A 23,088-nucleotide genomic window follows, 5' to 3' on the forward strand; every position below is an offset into this window, starting at 1 on the left:
CTCCTCCTGGTACACTGGCATCACAGTAGCACTGAAAGGTAGGCTACAGACAGCTCAGAACAAATTAGTTAGAATGATTTTAAAACTCCATCCCAGGACTCACCTTACACAGACACATTTTAACAGCCTCAAATGGCTCAGGGTTGAGGAGAGGGTCTCTCAAATAAAACTCAACATAACACATAGGATACTCGGGAATACTGTCCCTCAGTACCTCAGTGGATATTTTAACATGGTAAGGGATGTACACGGACACGCCACCAGGGGGAGCCCTACAGACATCGTCCCAGTGAGATGCAATAGGAAAATAGGCCAAAACGCATTCCTATATTCAGCAGCAGTACAATGGAATAGCCTACCAATGGAGTTGAAGACCATAAGCCCCTTCTCCACTTTTAAATTAGCTATAAAGAGGTGGATCATAAGTAGCAGAAGCTGGGAGTAGTGAACAAAGGGTTTTAATATGTGTTGTTCCTTTTTTATTCTTTTATTGTCTATAAAATGGAATATTATTGTATGTATTTTTTTGTTTTTATACCACACATCCTGACATACAGACACTACAAACACCCACGTCCACACACCAGTACATAAATCCACTGACACCAATGATGAAGGACCACAATGGAAACAAGCCTATGGCTTTATTGTGTTTTATGAAATCCTATTGGTAAATGGAGAAAATGTATACCTGTTTTCATATTGTGATCCAATGTATATGTGTGATTTTCCATTCTAAACCAATAAACTATTCAATCAATCAATCAATGTCACGCTCGAAAATGTAAACAGGAAGAGTGTTACTGTTAACACAGCGGTGGAGACTGGATGCTGATATAAAATAAACAAATAACCAATAAATATGAAGTTATATTTGAACCTCTGTTGTCAAGCCTTGTCAATATAACCCACCCCCTTTTCTCACTAATGGATGGTGTTGTAGAGGCCGCTTTTGAGCGTTTCCCAGGGCTAACGCTAAGCTAACGGCTAACGCTAGTTAGCTTAGCCTATTACTAGTTTCAAGTTTCAAGTTTCTTTAATAGTTGTCATACAGAAGTACAGAATACTTTCATACAAAATGCTTCTTACTGTTACGCTCCAGAGACTGTGCTAGACAAGATAGTATCAAATAACATAGTATAGCATGTAGTTTAGAAGAAGAAAATGAGGTCACAGTGTTCGGTATAGACATATGTACAATGTTCTGAGTTACCATATAATATACAATACTATGCAGTGTACTAATGTACAGTACTATATAGTGCAAAGCAGAAATGGGATGAGGTACAATTTAGGTACAGTTTACAGTAAGGTGTACGAGTTGTAGTGCAATCCTTCATCAATAAATATAAAGTGTGGGGAGTGGGTGCTACAGTGTGTTTGTTTAAAGTGGGTGTGTGCTATAAAGTGTGTGGAGTGGGTGCTACAGTGTGTTTGTTTAAAGTGAGTGTGTGCGTGTGGATGTGTGTGCTATGTGCGTTTGGTGGTTGTTGTTGTGTAGGGGAGGATCTATGGTGGTTGTTGTTGTGTAGTGTTCATTCATTGTTCGTTTAGCAGCCTGATGGCCTGGGGATAGAAGCTTCTTCTGAGTCTTTCTGTGCTCGCCTTGAGACTCCGGTATCGCTTGCCTGACCGCAGCAGTTCAAAGAGGCAGTTGTTCGGGTGACTGGAGTCTTTAATGATTCTCTTAGCCTTGCCCTTGCAACGCTTGTTGTAAATGTTCTGGAGGGTGGGGAGCCCCCCTCCAATTGTGCGTTCGGCTGAACGTGTCACTCTTTGTAGTCTGCTTCGGTCTTGTGCAGTGCTATTCCCATACCAGGAGGTGATGTTGCCGGTCAAGATGCTCTCTATTGTACATGAGTAGAAGTTCTTAAGGATCTTCTGACTGACTTGGAAAGGCGCCTGAGGAAGTAGAGGCGTTGTCGTGCCTTCTTCACAACACTGTCAATGTGTGTGGTCCATGTCAAGTCCTCGGATATGTAGGCTCCGAGGTACTTAAAGCTGTTGACTCTCTCAACCGGTGCCCCGTCGATGCTGAGGGGGCTGTAGTCCTTGACCCCCGACCTCCTGAAGTCCACAATCATCTCCTTTGTTTTGCTGACGTTCAGGGAGAGGCTGTTTTCCTGGCACCATCCCGCCAGGACCTTGACCTCTTCCAGGTAGGCCCTCTCGTTGTTGGCAGAGATCAGGCCCACCACCACTGTGTCGTCAGCAAATTTGATGATTGTATTGCTACTCCGCTGAGCCACACAGTCGTGTGTGTACAGGGAGTAGAGGAGGGGACTCAGAACACAGCCCTGGGGGGCCCCTATGTTGAGGGTGATGGATGAGGAGGTGCAGTTGCCTGCTCTCACCACCTGGGGTCTGCCAGTCAGGAAGTCCAAGACCCACTGGCAGAGGTCATAGTTCAAGCCCAGGTCCCTGAGCTTGGCTATGAGTATGGAGGGGACTATGGTATTGAATGCCGAGCTGTAGTCGATGAATAGCATTCTCACATAGTTCCCCTGCCTCTTGTCCAGGTGTGATGCTGCTGTGTGCAGCACATGGGCTATGGCGTCCTCCGTGGACCTGTTGGGGCGGTATGCAAATTGCAGGGGGTCCATGTTGATGGGGAGGGAGGAGCAGATGTAGCCCTTTACTAGCTTCTCAAAGCACTTCATGGCTATGGAGGTGAGAGCTACAGGGCGGTAGTCGTTGAGGCAAGCAGGCTTGGATTTTTTGGGTACAGGGATAATAGTGGACTTCTTCAGGCAGGTGGGGATGACAGCCTGTTCTAAGGACAGGTTGAAGATGTCAGTGAATACTGGGGCCAGTTGGTCGGCACAGACTTTTAGGACGCGGCCGGGGATGCCGTCCGGACCTGCTGCCTTCCTGATATTCACTTTTTTAAAGGTCCGCCTCACCTCATGCTCTGTTACCCTGAACACTGCGCCTCCATCAGCAGCCGACCCCCCCCCCCCCATTGCCGTGGCTTGTGAGCTGGTGTTGTTATTACCAGCATCAAACCTCGCATAGAAGGTATTGAGGTCATTTGCTAAGGAGATGTCACTGTTCAGTTTGAGGGAGGCGCCTTTGTAGTCTGTCATTGTTTTGAGCCCCTGCCACATAGCTCTAGAGTCAGCTTGTTCAAACTGGAGTTCAATTTTATCCCTGTAGCGCCGTTTGGCCTCTGACACTGTCCTCCTTACGTTGTATCGCGCCACCTTGTGGTCATTCATGTTGCCTGCCACTAGGCCGTCGTTGTATGCTTTGGTGCGCTCTCTCAGAGCTTCACGGACGGATTTGTCTACCCAGGGTTTTTGATTTGGGTAAACTCTCATTTTGGTAGTGGGGATTGTTTCTTCCACCATAGTACAAACATAGTTCAGCACTGTTTCCGTGTAGACATTAATGTTATCTGTGTCGCGGAACACATTCCAGTCTTTGCAGTGAAACGCAGACCGGAGCGTCTCCTCTGACGTCAAATCCCATTTCTGCACCTCTCGCGAGACTACAGGAGTACTTTTGATTCTCTGTTTGTACATTGGTGAAAGAAAGATTGACGCGTGATCTGATTTACCAAAGCCACTATCAGAATGAGCCTTGTAGCCACCTTTAAATTGCGTGTAACAGTGATCTAGGATGTTACCGCCTCTGGTGTTGCAAGTCACATGCTGATAGAAGTCAGGTAATACCTTTCTCAGATTGGCGCTATTGAAATCACCCAGAACCAAAATGGCGGCGTTAACGTTCGTCGCTTGTATTCTATTTACCTCGTCGTGGAGTCTGGAGAGCGCGACGTTGTTGCTGGCTTGCGGTGGAATATACACTCCGATCAGGATGATCGCCGTTAACTCCCTCGGGAGGAAGAAAGGACGACACTTGATGGTTATATATTCCAGGTCTGGGCAGCAGTGGCTCGATAGTTCCTTCACGTTGCCTGGATCGCTCCAATTGTTGTTCAACATGAAGGCTATTCCACCTCCACGCTGTTTGCCGGATTCTGCTGTTCTATCCTTGCGGTGAATGAAGAAATTATCGGCCGGTTGGATGGCGTGGTCTGGGACTTCTGGCGCCAGCCACGTCTCGATGAAGCAGAGAACGTTACAGTCCCTAACGTCTCTCTGGAATTGAATCCTTGCTCGGATGTCGTCTAGTTTATTGTCTATTGATTGTACATTGGCTAGCAATATACTGGGTAGTGGTGTCCTGTGCCGCCTGGTTCTCAGCCTGTTACGGACTCCAGCTCTCTTTCCTCGCCGTCTGGGTCCTTTGTCCCTGGGGGCGAGATCCGGTCCTGATGTCCTCAAGATCTCAACAGGCCATTGTTGCGGTTCAGAGAGCTGATCCAGTGAGTAATCCAGTCGGTAAGTTTCCCGTAATCCAATGTCTATAAGTGACTGACGGTCATACACATTAAATGCACCTACTGTTGGTACAGACAAAACTCTTAAAACTATAAATATTAACAAAAGTATGCACAGTCTCGACGGAGCGCACAGACAGGTAGCCGGTCGTAGCGGTCGTATAGTCTAGTATAGCCACTGTAGCACTTATTTTTCAGCAAAGAACGTGCAATAAACAAAACGGATACATTCACTGTGTGTTCTGCCTCTCATTTGTTGATGAAACAAAACTAACATCAACACAATTGAACACCAAAAGCGGAGTTTAGTCTCATCGGCGCCGATTTTGTTAGCTTACATGCTAACGTGAATGGAATATGCCAGTATAACAGTATAGCATTGTGGCTAGCAGCTAACGTTAGCTCACGTTAGTTAGCCAGCCAGCACCAAACTGATGATATCGGGAGCTATCAGTAGCTAGATAACATTAGAGACACCACTGGTCTATAGAAATAAATGCATTCGAACAAGAAAGTATAGTAGACATTGCAATGGCAAACGCTAAGCTAACGGCTAACGCTAGTTAGCTTAGCCTGTTCACCAGCTAACATTATCCCATCGCTCGTGGCAATTATATTGCATGTCATTGATCTACTGGTCGACCACGGCCGACTGGTTGGGCACCACTGGTCTAATAGAAATAAATGCATTCGAACAAGAAACCAATGTATAGACATAGCAATGGCAAACAAAATTGCCAGGCCTAATGCGAGCCAGGGAAGTGCTGTGCTTTGTAACGTGGCTTCATGTTTTCATCCACTGTGCTCAGCTGTGAGGCTCCATATGCTTGTTTGGTTGAGGTCTGAACTCGCAAATTGCCCATAAATATTGTTTTTGTGGGTATTGTCCAGTTGTTGCTGTGTGGTTTTATCTGCCCAAAATTCAAGCAAGTAACAACGTTGTGTGTGTCAGCAAGTTGATACAAAAGCCTCCCCCGCTCCCACTGGCGCGCACCCGGAACCACCTATTTCAGCGGTCCAGGTTCAGCGCCCCGGGGACGCTGATTCGTCCCCGGGGACGGGGGGAAGCGTTCTCACTAGGACAGACACACCCTTTTCTGATGCGAGCCGGCTCTGATTCGACCCCGAACGGTGAGTGAGAAAGCACCCTAAGGGGCCTTTCTCACTCACCATTCGGGGTCGAATCAGCGCCCCCGGGGACGGGGGGGGAGTGTTCTCACTCAGACGGACACACCCCTTTTGGGTGCGAAGCGGCGCTGATTCGTACTACTGAACCTGGGACGCTTGAAATAGGTGGTTCTGGGTGCGCGCCAGTTACTTGCTTGAATTGTGGGCAGATAAAAACACACAGCAACAACTGGACAATACCCACTAAAACGATATTTATATCTTCTATATATCTTCGAAATATATCAGATATAAAGCCCCTGGCTTGTACATAGCAGTCACGGAAGGGGGTAAAGACTTCCCTGGCTCGCATTAAGCCTGGTAACTTTTTTTGCCATAGTATATGTCTACTATACTTTCTTGTTCGAATGCATTTATTTCTATAGACCAGTGGTGCCCAACCAGTCGGCCGTGATCGACCGGTAGATCAATGACATTCAATATAATTGATGCGAGCAATGTTACTAGTAGCTAACTAGCGTTAGCCATTAGCTTAGCGTCATCGTTAACCCTGCAAAACGCTCAAACGTGGACTCCACAACACCGGTTCCATTTGTGAGAAAAGGGGGGTGGGTTATATTGACAAGGCTTGACAACAGAGGTTCAAATATAACTTCATATTTATTGGTTATTTGTTTATTTTATATCAGCATCCAGTCTCCACCGCCGTGTCTTCCTGTGTTTACAGTTTCGAGCGTGACATCATTGCCTACGGCAAGCTTAGACGCTCAAAACGCAAACCGTAAACAGAACCCGGAGCGAACCAAGACTGAAGTGTGTACACAAACTAGAGGGGGGAGAGGAGGGGGGGGGGTTTGCACCGAGTTCGCACCCTAACCGGAATGAGGACGATACGGACCGGAATGGTGAGTGAGAAAGCACCCTAAGGGGCCTTTCTCACTCACCATTCGGGGTCGAATCAGCGCCCCCGGGGACGGGGGGCAGTGTTCTCACTCAGACGGACACACCCCTTTTGGGTGCGAAGCGGCGCTGATTCGTACTACCCCCCGCTGAACCTTGGACGCTTGAAATAGGTGGTTCTGGGTGCGCGCCAGTGACACACACAACGGCGTTACTTGCTTGAATTGTGGGCAGATAAAAACACACAGCAACAACTGGACAATACCCACTAAAACGATATTTATATCTTCTATATATCTTCGAAATATATCAGATATAAAGCCCCTGGCTTGCACATAGCAGTCACGGAAGGGGGTAAAGACTTCCCTGGCTCGCATTAAGCCTGGTAACTTTTTTTGCCATAGCTATATGTCTACTATACTTTCTTGTTCAAATGCATTTATTTCTATAGACCAGTGGTGCCCAACTGCCCAACCAGTCGGCCGTGATCGACCGGTAGATCAATGACATTCAATATAATTGATGCAAGCAATGTTACTAGTAGCTAACTAGCGTTAGCCGTTAGCTTAGTGTCATCGTTAACCCTGCAAAGCGCTCAAACGCGGACTCCACAACACCAGTTCCATTTGTGACAAAAGGGGGGTGGGTTATATTGACAAGGCTTGACAACAGAGGTTTTTTACATATTATGAAAGTACAGATTCATGTGCTGTGTTTTTATGTCTTCCATCAAGGACCACCTTGGAAATAAGTGTTTTAATGAATGCTTTTAGGTGATATCCTCAGGAATACAAATTAGTCAAGATAATTCGTTTTTATGATGTGTTTTTAATTTCCAAATAAATCTAATCAAATCAAAAAAGCAGTTTTTGCAAGTTGAGCTACAGGTGTGGTATATTATACAGCCTGTTCATGCATATTTATCAAGGGAACCCTTATCCTAATGATTTAAAAAATAATATTATGATGATACGATATGGACCTAGTAGTTGGGTCATCTGTGGCACTTTGTTTTTCAATGGATTTGTCATCTAGGAGGGTTAATAAACTAATTTAGCCGGGGTGTATTTTTTAAAAAGGCGGGGGAAATTTGTGAGAGACCAAAATCCAAAATGGCTGCAGTGGAAATTAACTTTTTAATGGTTTGACCTACAATGATGCACAATACATGGTACCAGCCCCCTCTCAGTCATGTACCAGCCCCCTCTCAGTCATGTACCAGCCAGCCCCCTCTCAGTCATGTACCAGCCCCCTCTCAGTCATGTATACCAGCCCCCTCTCAGTCATCTACCAGCCCCCTCTCAGTCATGTACCACAGCCCCCTCTCAGTCATGTATCACAGCCCCATCTGAGTCATGTACCAGCCCCCTCTCAGTCATGTACCAGCCTCCTCTCAGTCATGTATACCAGCCCCTTCTCAATCCTGTATACCAGCCCCCTCTCAGTCATGTACCAGCCCCCTCTCAGTCATGTACCACAGCCCCCTCTCAGTCATGTACCACAGCCCCATCTCAGTCATGTACCACAGCCCCATCAGTCATGTACCACAGCCCCATCTCAGTCATGTACCAGCCCCCCTCTCAGTCATGTATACCAGCCCCCCTCTCAGTCATGTACCAGCCCCCTCTCAGTCATGTACCAGCCCCCTCTCAGTCATGTACCAGCCAGCCCCCTCTCAGTCATGTACCAGCCTCCTCTCAGTCATATATACCAGCCCCCTCTCAGTCCTGTATACCAGCCCCCTCTCAGTCATGTACCAGCCCCTTCTCAGTCATGTACCACAGCCCCCTCTCAGTCATGTACCACAGCCCCCTCTCAGTCATGTACCACAGCCCCATCTCAGTCATGTACCACAGCCTCATCTCAGTCATGTACCAGCCCCCCTCTCAGTCATGTACCTGCACGACTGGCGGGGGGGGTGCTTAGTAAGAGATGTGATTGGGCCAGCCCAGTGCCAGTCAGTACCAATGGGCAGCTGTCCCAGCCTAGTAGTGGGCCGGTCGTTGACCAAACTTAAAAATAAAAAAAATAAATTAAAAATGTTTTTTCTTTTCTTTTTATAGTTACCGAGGTCCAGACCTCGGTGACCTCATAACTGGCTATGGCCATGATAACTATATTTGTATAACATTTACAAATTAGTTATACATTATTTATAACTCATTATCAACATTGTTTGTAAGTAAGTAAGTAAGTAAGTAAGTAAGTAAGTAAAGTTTATTTATATATCACTTTTCACAGTACTTGATTTGTTCATCATTACATAATGTTATTTAATGTGTAGTAACTAGGGATGTCCGATATTATCAGCCTACCGATATTATCGGCCAATATTGGCATTCAAATGTAATATCGGAAATGATCGGTATCGGTTTTCAAAAAATAATATTTTTTTTAACTTATTTTTAAATTTATTTAACCTTTATTTACCCAGGCAAGTAAGTAAGAACACATTTTTATTTTATTTATTGTGAAAAGTATGCATAATGTTGTGTTTTTTGGGGGGGAAACCCTGCATATATCGGTATCGGTTGATATCGGTATCGGAAATTAAGAGTTGTACAATATCGGTATATCGGATATCGGTACATCCCTAGTAGTAACACATATAGATGCTGGAAAAATGGATATGAAAAAACCACTATACCTCCATTTATTTGTTCATGTTCAACAAATAATTTGTAAAACATTCTTAAAATATCTATAAATCATTTGTGGACTTTTATGAATACACACCAAGCAATTACCAGACTTGTCTTTTCATGTTTAACAAATTATTTGTTAGACATTCATAAGAAATCTATAAATCATTTGCCAATGCCGATGCTATTGCGTGCCCTAATCTAAAGTGAAGACTATTCATCATTAGCAAATGTCTAATACAGTTTGTTAATTATTTGTTGACTTTTTCATCACTGTTACAAATGTTGTAGACAGCTTTCGGATGCGTCTATACCAAAGGTAGCCGCATTTCTGGCAGACGCTCTCTGATTGGCCGACACAGCTCGTCACGCTATTGGGCGCACATGTCACATGACCAGAAACATCTGCCAGAAATGCGGCTACCTTTGGTATAGACGCCTTTCGGATCCACCCTTTCTTGTGACATCAAACAGTGACAGAATTAGGACTATATAGGTCTTACACCTGCAAGAAACAAGGACACTGATCACTTCTCCTCTTGTCCGGTGGAATGAAGACAACACGCCCCCCCGGGGGGGCTGGGGAGTAACTGATTACATGAAGGCTAACTATAATCCGTTATTCTTTTTATAAATATATATGTACAATATATACCCAACTATGATCCGTGACTTGTATTGTAAAAAGTTAACACAATAGTGGATGATCATGTTTGAATGGGAGAAAAAAGCTATTTGATGGTGAGGTAACAGACGTCAACATAATTTCATCTTGAATAAAGGTAGATAGATTATTATTATTGTTTATTATTATAAAACCTAACCATATTGTAACATGTACATTTGAGTAAATTGTTCATTTAACAGCACATTCCATAGATTTAGGAGACAACGTATTCCAATAGTCGCCTAAAGATAGTAATCAGATGGTGTTTCTGAGTTTGGATATTCCAGTGGATTATTTCACTGATTACAATTTTAAGAAGGTAATCAGTAGTAACAACGTCCAACATTACCTCCCAAACCCTAAAACTATATGGGACATAGGCCTATAGGCTATTAAATATAATTGAATGAAATGTGAAAATGTAAGCAACAACAAACCAAAATAGTTAAAACAAATTAACAATATTAACCATGTTCAAGAGGAGTAGGAAGCAATATAAAGGTATTTCATTTGGCCCCTTCTCTACTACTCAGTGATTGTGAATACATCATTCCAAGTCCAAGGTATATACATACACATATGTACACATAAATGCACTATTCTGCACAAATGTAAATATATTTACCCACAATAATAAAGTAAATAAATAAATAATAATCTTTGTAAACACCTGGGCCCTCATTCATCAACGTGTTCTACGCACAGATCTGTGCGTAACCCGTGCGTACGATCATTTCTAAGCAAAGAGTGGGATTCATCAATTTCGATTTGAACTTGACTTCGTGCGTACATCTACGCACATTTCAGACCTGGCGTACCTAGCTCCCAGTGGTAGAATATCGTTACTACGCATAAGCACTCCTCAGTCCTGCATTAGTTCCAAGGCGGAAATAAAGTCACTGGCGCGTGTTCTGTATGACCCCCGTGATTCATCATAGTTCATTGTGAAACAGCGATATTAGTGTAATTATGGTCAAAACCCTATAAATAGCATTTGGAATAATAGATCTTTCTCTCAGAATGAATGCAGCATGTCATATATGTTACGATGAATTGAAAATGGGGGACCCTGATGTAAACAAGACGAAAGTCTTTTTCTGGTCTGCATCCCCTTAACAATTGTATGTATTGAGCTGTACTGTACTGTACCCATTCTGCAATCTGTTAATAAAGTTCTCATTCATTCATTCATTCATGGTTTATATAGCGTTATCGGAATATACGGGGTGTAGGCTACTGACTGACTGCGCTCCGCGTAGCTTGATTGATTGATTGATTGAAAAGTTTATTAACAGATTGCAGAATGGGTACAGTACAGTACAGCTCAGTACATACAATTGTTAATTGGGGATGCAGACCAACTTTCGCCCTGTTTACATCAGGGTCCCCCATTTTCAATTCATCATAAATCATAAAGCTCAACTCGTTATTATTTTGCGCACAGACCGCCGAAACACGGGAACGTTTTGATTATATTTAAAAGGCTTTACGTTAAACGAAACAAGTGGAATTTCGAAGCTGTAAGCAGAATAAGTCATATGAATATAGTGTTCTTCCCCCTTTTTACTGTACAAGAAAGAATAGAAAACGCATTGCAATGACACCATGCAGATAGTGGACAGACTATATGATGGAATTCAAGTTCATGTATTGAAAGGCAGGATACATCATACATGCAGTGAGATTCATTGTTCTTGTATATGCTCTCGTATTATATTGTTTATATAGGCTACCCAATACTGACATCAAAATAGATTGTAGTAGTATGCCTCTAGAAATCATGCAGCAGGTAGAAAATTGACGGGAGATCCATCGCGATTTGGAATAGAATTGAGGAGAACTTTAATCCGTGGGTATTAATCAAACAACACGGGAAAAGGCAGTCATATTCCAGCGCGGTCTTTATTAGCCGACAACAAAATAGATGCCTCTAAAAATCATATAGCCAATCGAACACAACTAATAAAGGCATTCATATTGTACAGCACGGTTATAATGACACACAACACAACCAACGCCAAACAGTGGTCAACGAACGGTCTTTATTAGTATTTTGAGCTGTCCAGGCAGAATTGCAGCAATGGTCTTAGGGAGCCGTTGATATCTGACATCACCGTTTACAAATCCGCCTTTTATTTATCCACCTCCGTTACGAGGACCTCCACCTCGGTGTCTGTGTAGTTTCTCTTTTTCGTTCGCTTTGCCATCCTCCAACATTCCACGCACAGGGATTCCCTCATGGTATTTGAAGGGGAGGGCCTGACCATATTTGGTTGGTCGGGGCGGTTTTGGTATGCAAATACGTGAAAGCGTGCACGAGCTGCGGCGCAGGGCCAAGGTGGGATTCATCATGACAGGTGTGCGTAGAGCCTGCTTACGCACGTGTGATGAATGCCGACTTCCCTGTGCGTGCGCTAGTTCTAAATTCCGTGCTTACGTGTGGAAGTAGGTCAAGGTCAAAGTCCACGTTGATGAATGAGGGCCCTGGTGATTGTCAAAGCCCTTCTTCATCCCTGTGCCTCGTGAAAATCATGTCCATAAACCTCTTTTTAAACTGGTTCATGTTTGGGTTCATTGCTTTAGCTCCACATTCAGACTGTTCCACAGTTTCACTCCACGGATTTAAATACAAAAACCTGTCATTGTCCCTCAAATTATAGCTATGAATTATGTTTTGACAATGTATTTGAAATGTAGCTTCTGCTGGTGTACCAAAAGCTAAGTTCTGCTTCTCTTCTCTCACGACAGTCCGAGCCAAAGACATCAGGAGCAGCCGCGGTTTCTCTTGGCCCGGAGGAGCAGGCTTCTGGGTAGACAGAAGTACTCATGGCATCTCCAGAGCTCCTGGGCGAGAGGGACCCTTCCTCTGCCGACCTGAACCCGGGCATGGAGGATGGGCCTCTCCCCAACGGCGGTAAAGACTGCCCCGCCCACACCCCTGGCACGGACGACGTCAAGCGGGGCTTCCGGAAGGCCATCGGGCGACACAGGGACTACGTCAAAATCTCTGTACCTGAGTCCAAGATCAACCGGCTGCCCACGGAGTGGTGGAAGACGGCTATAGCGCTCTTCTACGCCGCCTTCAACCTGGTCCTGACCACGGTCGTGATCACGGTGGTTCACGAGAGGGTCCCGTCTAAAGAGAGCACCCCACCCCTGCCTGACAAATTCTTTGACTACATTGACCGGGTCAAGTGGGCGTTTACAGTGACGGAGATCAATGGGATGGTGTTGGTGGTCATCTGGACAGTGCAGCTGTTCTTCTTCAGATACAAGTAAGACACTTCGGCGTGATCTGTTCAGTCGTGGCCAAAGGGAAGACATTTTTTTTTATTTGATTTGATTAACATGCTTTCAGTGTATCTGCTCAAACTGTTTATATTTCTGGTTAAAAAAAACAGCTGAAAGAAAATCAGCCAGACATTGGATTACATAAAACAGTCTCTCTGTGTATTTCCCCCATTGAAATAGTCAACTGATTGCGTTACAGTGTGATCCATCTGGTCAATGCTCTTATGTAATAAAACTACAATCGACCGAGCATCTAAAGATAGCGACTTCCAATAGAGGCCTTGCACGGAATGCTTCTAGCAACCACTGTTTTGTACATGGCAATGGAAGAGACAGCGGTTGCTATGTGCAAAACAACGGTTCCTATGTGTTGATATGTGAGAAATATATCAACAAAAATAACAATTTGGTGTCTTATCACTGGATCTTGTGAACAAGTCACAATGTGTTTTACCTACTCTACCACTGCACAGAAATGAGCAACATTTTCTTTTTGAAAGTGGTTACCGATGGTTACAGGCAGCCATGTTGGAAGAAACACAACTACACAAACATTCCGTGCAAGGCCTCTATTCAGGGTAGAAAAATAAATGGGAAGAAATGCATCTTGGCATCTTCCTCTAAAAACCAGGAGGCCGTCATCTTCATGCACTCGGTCCATCATTGGTTCTCTGGTTTGCAGGTCGATAGCAAGCCGGCGGTTTTTCTTCCTGATCGGCACTCTGTACCTGTACCGCTGCGTCACCATGTACATCACTACCCTGCCTGTACCTGGCATGCACATGACTTGTGCCCCTAAGGTGAGTTCCACGCCAGCCTCAGAGCAGGCATCAGCTGTGATCACTCTTCCATGTGCTCCTGTTGTCACGCCATCCTCTCAAACTCATATTGCACAGCCGCGCTCGAGAGAAAAAACACAGGAACAGAAATAAATGTTTGTTTTTTTTATTTTATTTCTACTGCCTGAGGACACCAACAATATTAAGGTGCATCATGAGTTTGATCACAAATATGTTCCCCCTAGCAGTTGTTTCCTGCGTGGTGCTGTGCAGAAGGCTGAGAGGAAGCAGAGAGACTGGGGCACTGAATGCTGGTTTTGTTGGAGAATGGCCATGAAATTGAACTCTCTTGTTTCAAAGAGATGGTTTCAAAGTGACAGAAATACCATTCTAAGGACCCACGTTTATTTCACGTCGGGGTGTTTGCCGATGCAATAACCGACAGGTTTCATTTCTTTGGGTCCAAGCTGTTCCCCTAGCAACGGAATACATGTGAAACCGTCTGTACTTCTGATGAGTGGAACATCTTCAGTGGGCTAAGTAAAAGCAACAAATTGGTCCTATTGTGCCGATTTAGTCCATTCAACTATGATGCCCCTAATTGATATCCTCCCCAACTCTATTGCTATATTCAAGGTATTCTGTGGCACAACTCATTAGACCTGTGTTGTCGTAATTTTTACAAAGAAATGCAAAAGCTCTGGTTTCCTTTTTTTTGGACTATGGTGAAAATGTACATTCTTTCTCATTTACCAGTAATTTTGTCCTTTAACACTTTGGCTGCCATGGGTTAAATTCATTATCAACCGTAGGTTGCCGGCTCTATTTGTCTATAGAGAAAGTCCCCTTCTTTGCAGGGCTATAACTTTTTAAATTCTATTGCTACATTGCCATTATTAGGGCCCATTCAAAGTCCTATATGTATTGTTCATTGTGTAGCAACGTTAAACTTTTTCATTCACATATTCATAGTAAAGTATGGTCTAATGTATAAGTATGTTTTCATCTCTTTCTGCAGCTTTCTCCAGAACGTGATCTATAGCCCCAAATACATTATATTGATGATGCAATACAGTTTTATGGCAATCAGTGCGATATAAAAAATTCCAACTAGACGTACTTCTAGAAGTTACTACACGTCATCTGATGTTGACCGGATGGGCTAGGGGGCATTTATAATTCCGTGGGCAGCGTTATACCAATCATCTAATGTGGGTCAAATGTTGATAATAGCAGTTAGTATCGAAGACGGTAACTTTACACGCTAAAACTCACCCCAGTCTCCACGCGCCGTTGGGCGATCATCGTAGAGTAGAAATTTTACCATTATGGGATGTCGATTTACCCGGTCCATCTCCAGCTTGTATAATGGTATATACGTCCAAATCATGTTGTTTATCGAGTTATTGGCAATCGATCGCTATGTAGTGTGTCGAGATCGAGTCCCGGAACCTATAGCTAGTGCCCGGAAGTAATACGGCCGACCAGCACAATCTCCATGGCACTTCCTGTTAAGCGATTGCGCCGATCGGCCACCAGATGGCGCTCCTGAACCGCCAGAGAGCTCAGTGGGTCCTCCTGGTGGATCTCAGGCCAGCGGAGGGGAAATATGAATCCGATCCCAGATTTTTGAAATATTGATATCAAAGACGCTGTAAAGCGTCTTCGGCAACTTGAGCATGGCCGGGAATGACGTGTTTAGGCATTTTCCGGCTGCATTTTGTTGCGAGAGGTAAAGTGACGTTTTACAGGAAGATAATATGTTTTGCTAACTAGCCGAATTTAGAGCCACATTGCTAACACTAAATGAACAGATCATTTTGTTACGCCCGCACTACGAGAATGCATTGGAGCTGGTAAATTCTAAGCTAGTTTTGATTAGCAATTTTGCCTTTTTTCTTTTATTTCTCCTTCGAAGTTTAAAATCCTTAGCAGAAAAATAAATCAATATTAGAAGACCTTGTTCAAGGTAAAGAGCCTGTGTGAACCAGAGACGAAGCTAGTTTAGTAACCCATCCATTTTCCCATAAAGGAGCCGCCCTCCCTTGTTTAGGCAGAAGAATTACAACACACGTGAGAAGTCTATAGAGAGGCGAGCTCCCCCCCCTTCCGCTGGACCCACATAGGACCCTATTTTGGAATAAATATGAACGGTAGTCAATGGGGACCAATTATTTTTTGATCCCGTTTTAATTGTGCCATGAATTACACATTATGATGTTTGTCAATTTAAAAATGTAATTTTCAGCTAGCTAACGATAAGTTATAGGATCAAAATCTATTGATAATTTTAGCTAACATTAGCTAATTTGCTTTTATACAACGGCATGCAAATTTCTCGATTCTGATTGGCTGAAACAGTCAACTTACACGTGGGTATTTTTCATAACCCAACGCTCTTGGTCCCAGGACCCGCCCACAACCGCATCACTATCAATGCGCGTTCGTGGTTTTAGGAATTAAAGCAAGATGGCGGACAAGCCGGACAAGAAACATTACTAAAGGATAATGGTGATAGGGTCATAAAGACTAAATGAAAAACGATTCTGTCACGGCGAATGTCTTAGTTGCTTAAACAATGTTGGATGATGTAATTGATGGGTCATGAGTCATTGTGGAACAAAATGAAAATCGCGTGAATTGATTGATTAATTGCAAATAAAAAAAATTACCTACTTGGCTACTTTCTATATAGAAGCAGCTGGGAGGTGCGCTGTTTTAAGTGAGCTTGGACTATTGAATTGATTGATTGATTGATTGCAAATTTTATTACTGTACGCCTTGTTTCCAACTGGTTAAGTTTAGGCACTCTTTCGAAGTTGGTTAAGGTTAGAGTTTGTCTTTAGAGCAGGGCGAAAGACCACCAGCCCTGATTCCAAACTCTAACCATAACCAACTTCGAAAGAGGGCCTAAACTTAACCAGTCGGAAACAGCAAATTTTATTACTGTCCGCCTGGTTTCCAACTGGTTAAGTTTAGGCCCTCTTTCGAAGTTGGTTGAGGTTAGAGTTTGTCTTTAGAGCAGGGCGATAGACCACCAGCCCTGATTCCAAACTCTAACCTTAACCAAATTCGAAAGAGGGCTGAGTGGGATGAGGAATAAAATAAAAGGTTTATACGAGGATTTGTGTGTAAAAGTGTACACAACAGTATTGCACATTGGGTACAGTATGTAGCAGTCCAGGTTCAATAGCAGCAGTATCCAATATCTACATTTTATGTAGACAGTGAGTAAAACAGTACTAGCGTGTTTTCAGGTTTCAGCTCTTTAAAGACCCGGCATAACCAGCAGTGGTAGCATATAATTAAACATAGCTTACTAAAGAAAAAAGGAAAAAGAAACAAGCATTCCTTTCTGAGAACAGCAGACCACACCAAACAAGCTAGTCATTCATTAAGGTTTCATAAAACTTCACAAATTCACAGTAATAGGTGCAATCTACTATCATTAACTAATTAAACCTGCAAACTAAATAATTCTTCAAGTCAAAGCCTTGTCAAACATTTACAATGTCCTGTGATTCTGCCTGAGATCAAATGCCCCTTTAGAGGCCAAATCAGTAACTGTCATTCTGTATGATTACACCTCTGCTTTACTTTTTGTACATACATTTTGCCCTCTCTCCTTTCTCAACCACTCTATGGTTAAAGTCAGGCCTCTTGCACATCCTGGGCCTTGTTGATGTAGTGGATCACAAGCACCAGCTGAGTGGAAATGTCCGTTGTTTCATCAGCCTGGATGGAGACAAAGTCTGCACTCCTGATTTCTTGATTGGTGCACTCTCTCAAAACTGAGAGCATGCAGTCAAGGAGTTCATTCTGTACTGCCTCAGAGGTTCCCTTAAACACAGTAGCAGTTGTTGTGCATCTAGTGGTGCTAAAAAGAATCCACAAATCCTCTAAAAACCAACAGGAGTTTTCATTACGGCCACGCAGGCCACTGTAGATGTGGCTCAAATGCACCACAGAACTTGACACAGTCTATTTTAGACAGAACTGTTTTTGTCAACCTCCTCATTATGCTTACAGATTCCTATCCTCTAGCTCAGGGGTTCCCAAACTTTTCAGGCCGGGACGCCTAAATATTAAAGGCAACCAACTTGTGTCTAGCCACGCCCAACTTGCGTCTAGCCACGCCCCCGCGGCGACGCGGCAGCAGCAGAGCGGAGCGGAGCTCTGTCGCGGCAGCATTATGTAGCAGTAATCCCCCCTCTTTTAACATCGACAACTAGCTCAACTGGTAGCGCCGCCTTGCTGTGGATCGTGCGGTCCGTTGGTGACAAGTTTGATTCCCTTCAATTTTTTTTTTTTAATGTGCATTCTTTCGCCGGTTAAGTTTAGGCATGTTAACTTTAAGCATTGTTTCGGAGTTGGTTAAGGTTAAGGTTAGGCATTGTTTCGGAGTTGGTTAAGGTTAGAAGGGTTAAGTTTAGGCGCTGTTAAGGAGCTGGTTAAGGTTAGAGTTTGTCTTAGAGAATGGCAATATTCTTTCGGAGTTGGTTATGGTTAAGGTTAAGGTTAGGCATTGTTTCGGAGTTGGTTAAGGTTAGGCATTGTTTCGGAGTTGGTTAAGGTTACAAGGGTTAAGTTTAGGCGCTGTTAAGGAGCTGGTTAAGGTTAGAGTTTGTCTTAGAGAATGGCAATAGACAGCCTATTTCCGCGCTGCAGCTCTCTCGCGCTGCCGCGGTCACATGGGCGTAGTGGCCAATCAGAGAAACGCTAAACACAAGTTGGTTGCCTAAAATATTCACGCGGCCGGGACCCAGAAAATAAGGCGTCAGAGAGCCGCGGCCCAATGCACATCGTCAGGCTTTTTTTTTTTTTGTCAGGCGACCGATTTTTTTAGCCAAATATCACTTCAATCCTATTAAGTTAGTTCAAGTTAGTTATTCATTTATATGTGCTATTTATGAGAGGGCTAACTTGTTGCAAAATAATAATGATAATAATAATAGCCTCATTAAAATACTATTGTTGCTTCGGTTGTTTTCAGCGTTTTATGTGCATAATCTGTTATTTAGTTTGAAATGTTCGTTGAAATAAGTAGATTTTTCGTTTTTGTTTATTTATTAAGTTAATATAAAACCATATAGTCACATTTTAGAATACAATAGAATATAATTTTAGAATACAACTAGAAACACTGTCCTGGCCTGCTTCTAAGTTCAGTGGCCTGAAAAAAAAAATTATTTTATTTTTTGGAAATCAGCTTGCGGCCCTCCCGTGACCCCGACTTTGGGAACCACTGCTCTAGCTTTCATCAAGCTGAGCAGCACTGTTTTACGTTCCCAAACGTGGATAGTTCCATTGTATTTTCTATGTGGATCCTAGTTTTTTCATGCTTTTTTGCTTTTTCTAAAACATGCTTTGAATCAGTGGAACCTGTTTGAGTGTCTTGTCTTCCTCTGTCTTCTGACTGCTGTTGAATTACCATGTCCGGCTGATCAGCCTCAAGCTCTTTGACTCTGATCAGCCTCAAGCTCTTTGACTCTGATCAGCCTCAAGCTCTTTGACTCTGATCAGCCTTCAAGCTCTTTGACTCTGATCAGCCTCAAGCTCTTTGACTCTGATCAGCCTCAAGCTCTTTGACTCTGATCAGCCTCAAGCTCTTTGACTCTGATCAGCCTCAAGCTCTTTGACTCTGATCAGCCTCAAGCTCTTTGACTCGGATCAGGTCCAAACTCTTTGACTCTGAGCTTCTCTTGCTCAATGTTCTTCTCTCCATTTTGCTAAATGACACTCCCCGTGACTCCGTCTGCTGTGTCTATTGACCAGCCGCCACTGCTTACAACATTATCCTTTAAACTGACAAACGTCATATCTGTAATTCATGGCACAACTCAAACTGGATTTAAAAACAAATGGTCTCTCGCCATTGACTACAGTATTTTTTTATTTTTTTTTCATAATAGGGTAATTTTAGATGTGAAGCACCTCATGGACTGTTAACGTCACTAACTCACCCTGTCACCCACACATTCATACAGTACATTCATTCAGTCACTCACGTTTAGCCACTATACCTCTAGTGGCAGCTCACAGACATGACACTCATAATGAATGCTTTTTTGTGTGTTTTTTCCCCATTTGACTCCGCTGCTCTCTCAACATCTCTGTCTATCTATGTAAATGTAAACTAACCTTCTTACTGTTTTTCTACTATTTTGTACCTTACTACTATACTACTATCATGCTAATATATGTCTATAATATAATACTAAGCACTCGACAGCTCGACACTATTTGACGAACAATGCCACTGACCCTTAGTTAGTTGCCACTTGCCAGAGACCCTTTCTGCTGACTTGTTGTTCACAATTTGTAAGTTGCTTTGGATAAACGCGTTGGCTAAATGACTAAATGTAAATATCTTCTCTCCACTGGTCCTCCTATCTTTCAGCTACATGGAGACTCCCAGGCTAAGATCCAGCGTGTTCTCCAGCTGATCTCCGGCGGAGGTCTATCCATCACAGGCTCTCATCTCATGTGCGGCGACTTCCTGTACAGTGGACACACCGTCATGCTCACGCTGACATACCTGTTCATCAAGGAGTGTGAGTAACAGGGATGGGCACGGATATTCAAACATCTTGGCGATTCGAAATGAGAGGTATTCAACTATAGCTGATGGTTTCGACTATAAGTCAGCCTTACTGATTTCAAGTTTATTTTCTTTTATGTTCAACAATTATTTTAACCCTTTGTCGTGTGTGGCAGTGAAAAGGTTAACCTTCTGTATTGTCGCAGTGAAAGGGTTAACCCTTTGGTAGTTGGCAGTGAAAGGGTTAAACAAATTGGATTTTACAATTTGATTTGATTTGACTAATAAACTTATGGCAAACAGTCATAATGTTAGATTGCACTTCTTACCGCCATTTGAGAGAGACTGAGAAAAATATAATAATATAAGTTGTTACGAAGGATCAGATTAAACCGAATATATATATTTATTGATTGATATATATTGCATAATATTTGTATATCGTTTGATATCCCTTGTGTATTCCTTGTACATATACACGGAATATCCCTTTAACCTAGTACAGACCATAATATTTCGTTCTCCTATTGGACAGCCGTCCCCTAGGCGCCATTGCCATACCCCCAGGGTCTAGTTCAAAGTCACCGCCAAAGACATGCCTGGGCATGAACGGCTCTGCGCAAGGATACGAGACAGGAATAAAGCTGGTACTAGTTTGTTCACCTAACGTATAAATACGGCGCAGGTGAATACAGAAGCACTTAGTCTAAGTGAGTTACCCAATAAGTTGAAGCCTCACCCACGATACAACGTGCGGTGAAGTATGGCCTGTTTGGCCCCAAATAGAGCATTGAGACCGCGTGCGTATTAGTAACTGAAGTATCAGAGTTTAACGCTGTACCGTCGAGTTCGACCTATTCTATTAATTCAGTAATAGTCTATTTATGTATAGTGTATCGTGCGGCTACCGTTCTACAGTGACCAGCATCACCAACGTTTCCTCGTACCAGCTAGTGTGCTTATCCAGGCTGGGCAGCTTACCCTGGCGCCTTCACCCGAGGAGCCCTAGACAAGGACCGTGTGGACATGTACACTGGATAACCTACCCGACGACTGCATAGCCCTTTTCGGCTGGATTATATTTGCTTTGGTCCTGTAATTGATGGAGCGGAGAATCGCCTACACCCACAATTGTGTGGGATTTACCCTGTGAGGAGCAACGTCGAGCCCGCCTCTCAGAAGCCTGAGGCTGGCTAGCTTTCTTCCATGCGGAGCTGCATGCCACGGAGAACAGCTGTTATTCGTCTGCGGATCAAGAGATTATTGCACCGTCTCCTGTACTTGGAGTCTCTCTATTCTTCGTTGACCCAGACTCTACTACCGACAAATCCTATCCCCTTGCTGGCTTACAACCGGAGGGACCCTACCAGTATCTCCCGCTGCCTTACTAGAGTACCATAGATATAATTCCTAAGATACAGGTGGTATTCATGATCTCCTGCGTAATATGAGAATGGACTTACGTTATTGATTTGCTCACGCACATTCTTTGCCTTATAAGCGCAACCCTACGTAAAGTATTGTTATATACTATCATTGCTGCTAATAAATATCCTTAAACCCAGTTTTGTGTGGAACCGTGTCATTGTGGGAAGTGTTCATCTAATATACCTGTGTACTGTATGGCCAGTAGTAATGTACATAAGACAGTAGTGGTTTAATGATACCATACTTATATAATACAGTCAGGGAATTGTACCCCTCAGTTACAATTGGTCCTTCGAGCCGGAGGGTAACTAGCGTAATATTAATATAGTAGTATTAATATTGACATGGCCAATGATGAACACTCCACAAACGGTTCTCCTAAAGTAGATCGCCCGCAGCGTAGACGGCAGACACCTCAGTACTTAGAGGATTACGTTGCCAGTATACTACCTAGCTTTCTACAGACGTTAAACGCGGAAAAAGTAGATAGTAAAATTATGTCCAACCCTACCGACCAGGCTACCCCGCCAGTAGAGACCCTAGTGGGTTCTAACGTAACTGACCAAGCTCACGGTGGGGACCAGGAGGGACCTGACATGACTTTACCCCCCGCCAACGTCGACGAGGTAGTCCCCGGAGAGCTCCAGGATAAAGAAAGCCCTCCAGGGATGGAACCCGACCCACAACAAGAAGAGACGCGCACCCAGGAGATGGATCTCCTCGGTACGCAACAGGAGAACAGATCTCCAACGAGTACTACCAGAAGCCGATCACCTCCACTGGCGTCTTCCCCCAGCGAGGCGGACAAGATGCTGGCGCAGGCCTTTATCGCCAGCCTGGCAGCCTCAACCGAGCGCGATCGACTCCAAGCACAGACGCTTAGCGAGCGCGAACATTCTACCATGGAACGAGAACGCCTTCAAGCGCAGCAACGGAGTGACGAAGACCGCATACGCCTAGAGATTAGACGCCTCCAGACGGAAGAGAATATGGTAAGAGACCGCGCCGAAGCCCAGCGCGCCGCCGCCGGTGCCCAACGCGAAGCAGAGCGCGACCTCGCTCTCACCAAGCGCGAAGCCGAGCGCGACCGATTACAAGCGCAGATAATGGAGCAGCTGATTGCCAGGGTAACCCCCCCTCCCTCCGCACGGGGCTCCAGGGCCTCGTCAAGACAAGGGTCAAGGGCACCCTCCCCTACCCGATCAAGCGACCCTGAGCCCGGCCAACAGAGAGAGCCTATACCCCTCTCCGAACCCCTTCCCCGACCGGTCCAAGCGAGACCCAGCCACAGGGAAGAACCGGCCTATACCGCGGAGAGGCTAAATAGACGACTACAGGATCTAGATGACCTGCCAGAGGAAGAAGAA

The 23,088-nt window shown here is 44.1% G+C and overlaps 1 protein-coding gene across 2 annotated transcripts in view; it reads left to right on the top strand.

Moving 5' to 3' along the window:
* The window catches only part of LOC311232112 (phosphatidylcholine:ceramide cholinephosphotransferase 2-like), a 62,156-nt gene that overhangs the window by 16,445 nt on the left and 22,623 nt on the right, over positions 1 to 23,088 (top strand). For both annotated transcript variants that reach the window (XM_084318798.1, XM_084318799.1), the window contains exons 2-4: positions 12,431 to 12,957; positions 13,656 to 13,773; positions 20,153 to 20,306. In XM_084318798.1, the coding sequence (XP_084174924.1) occupies positions 12,509 to 12,957; positions 13,656 to 13,773; positions 20,153 to 20,306 (721 nt within the window). In that variant the 5' untranslated portion in view covers positions 12,431 to 12,508. The remainder of the gene's footprint in view (positions 1 to 12,430; positions 12,958 to 13,655; positions 13,774 to 20,152; positions 20,307 to 23,088) is intronic.

Source organism: Notolepis coatsorum (genome assembly GCF_963971535.1).
Source record: "Notolepis coatsorum genome assembly, chromosome: 7".
Taxonomy (NCBI): Eukaryota; Metazoa; Chordata; class Actinopteri; order Aulopiformes; family Paralepididae; genus Notolepis; species Notolepis coatsorum.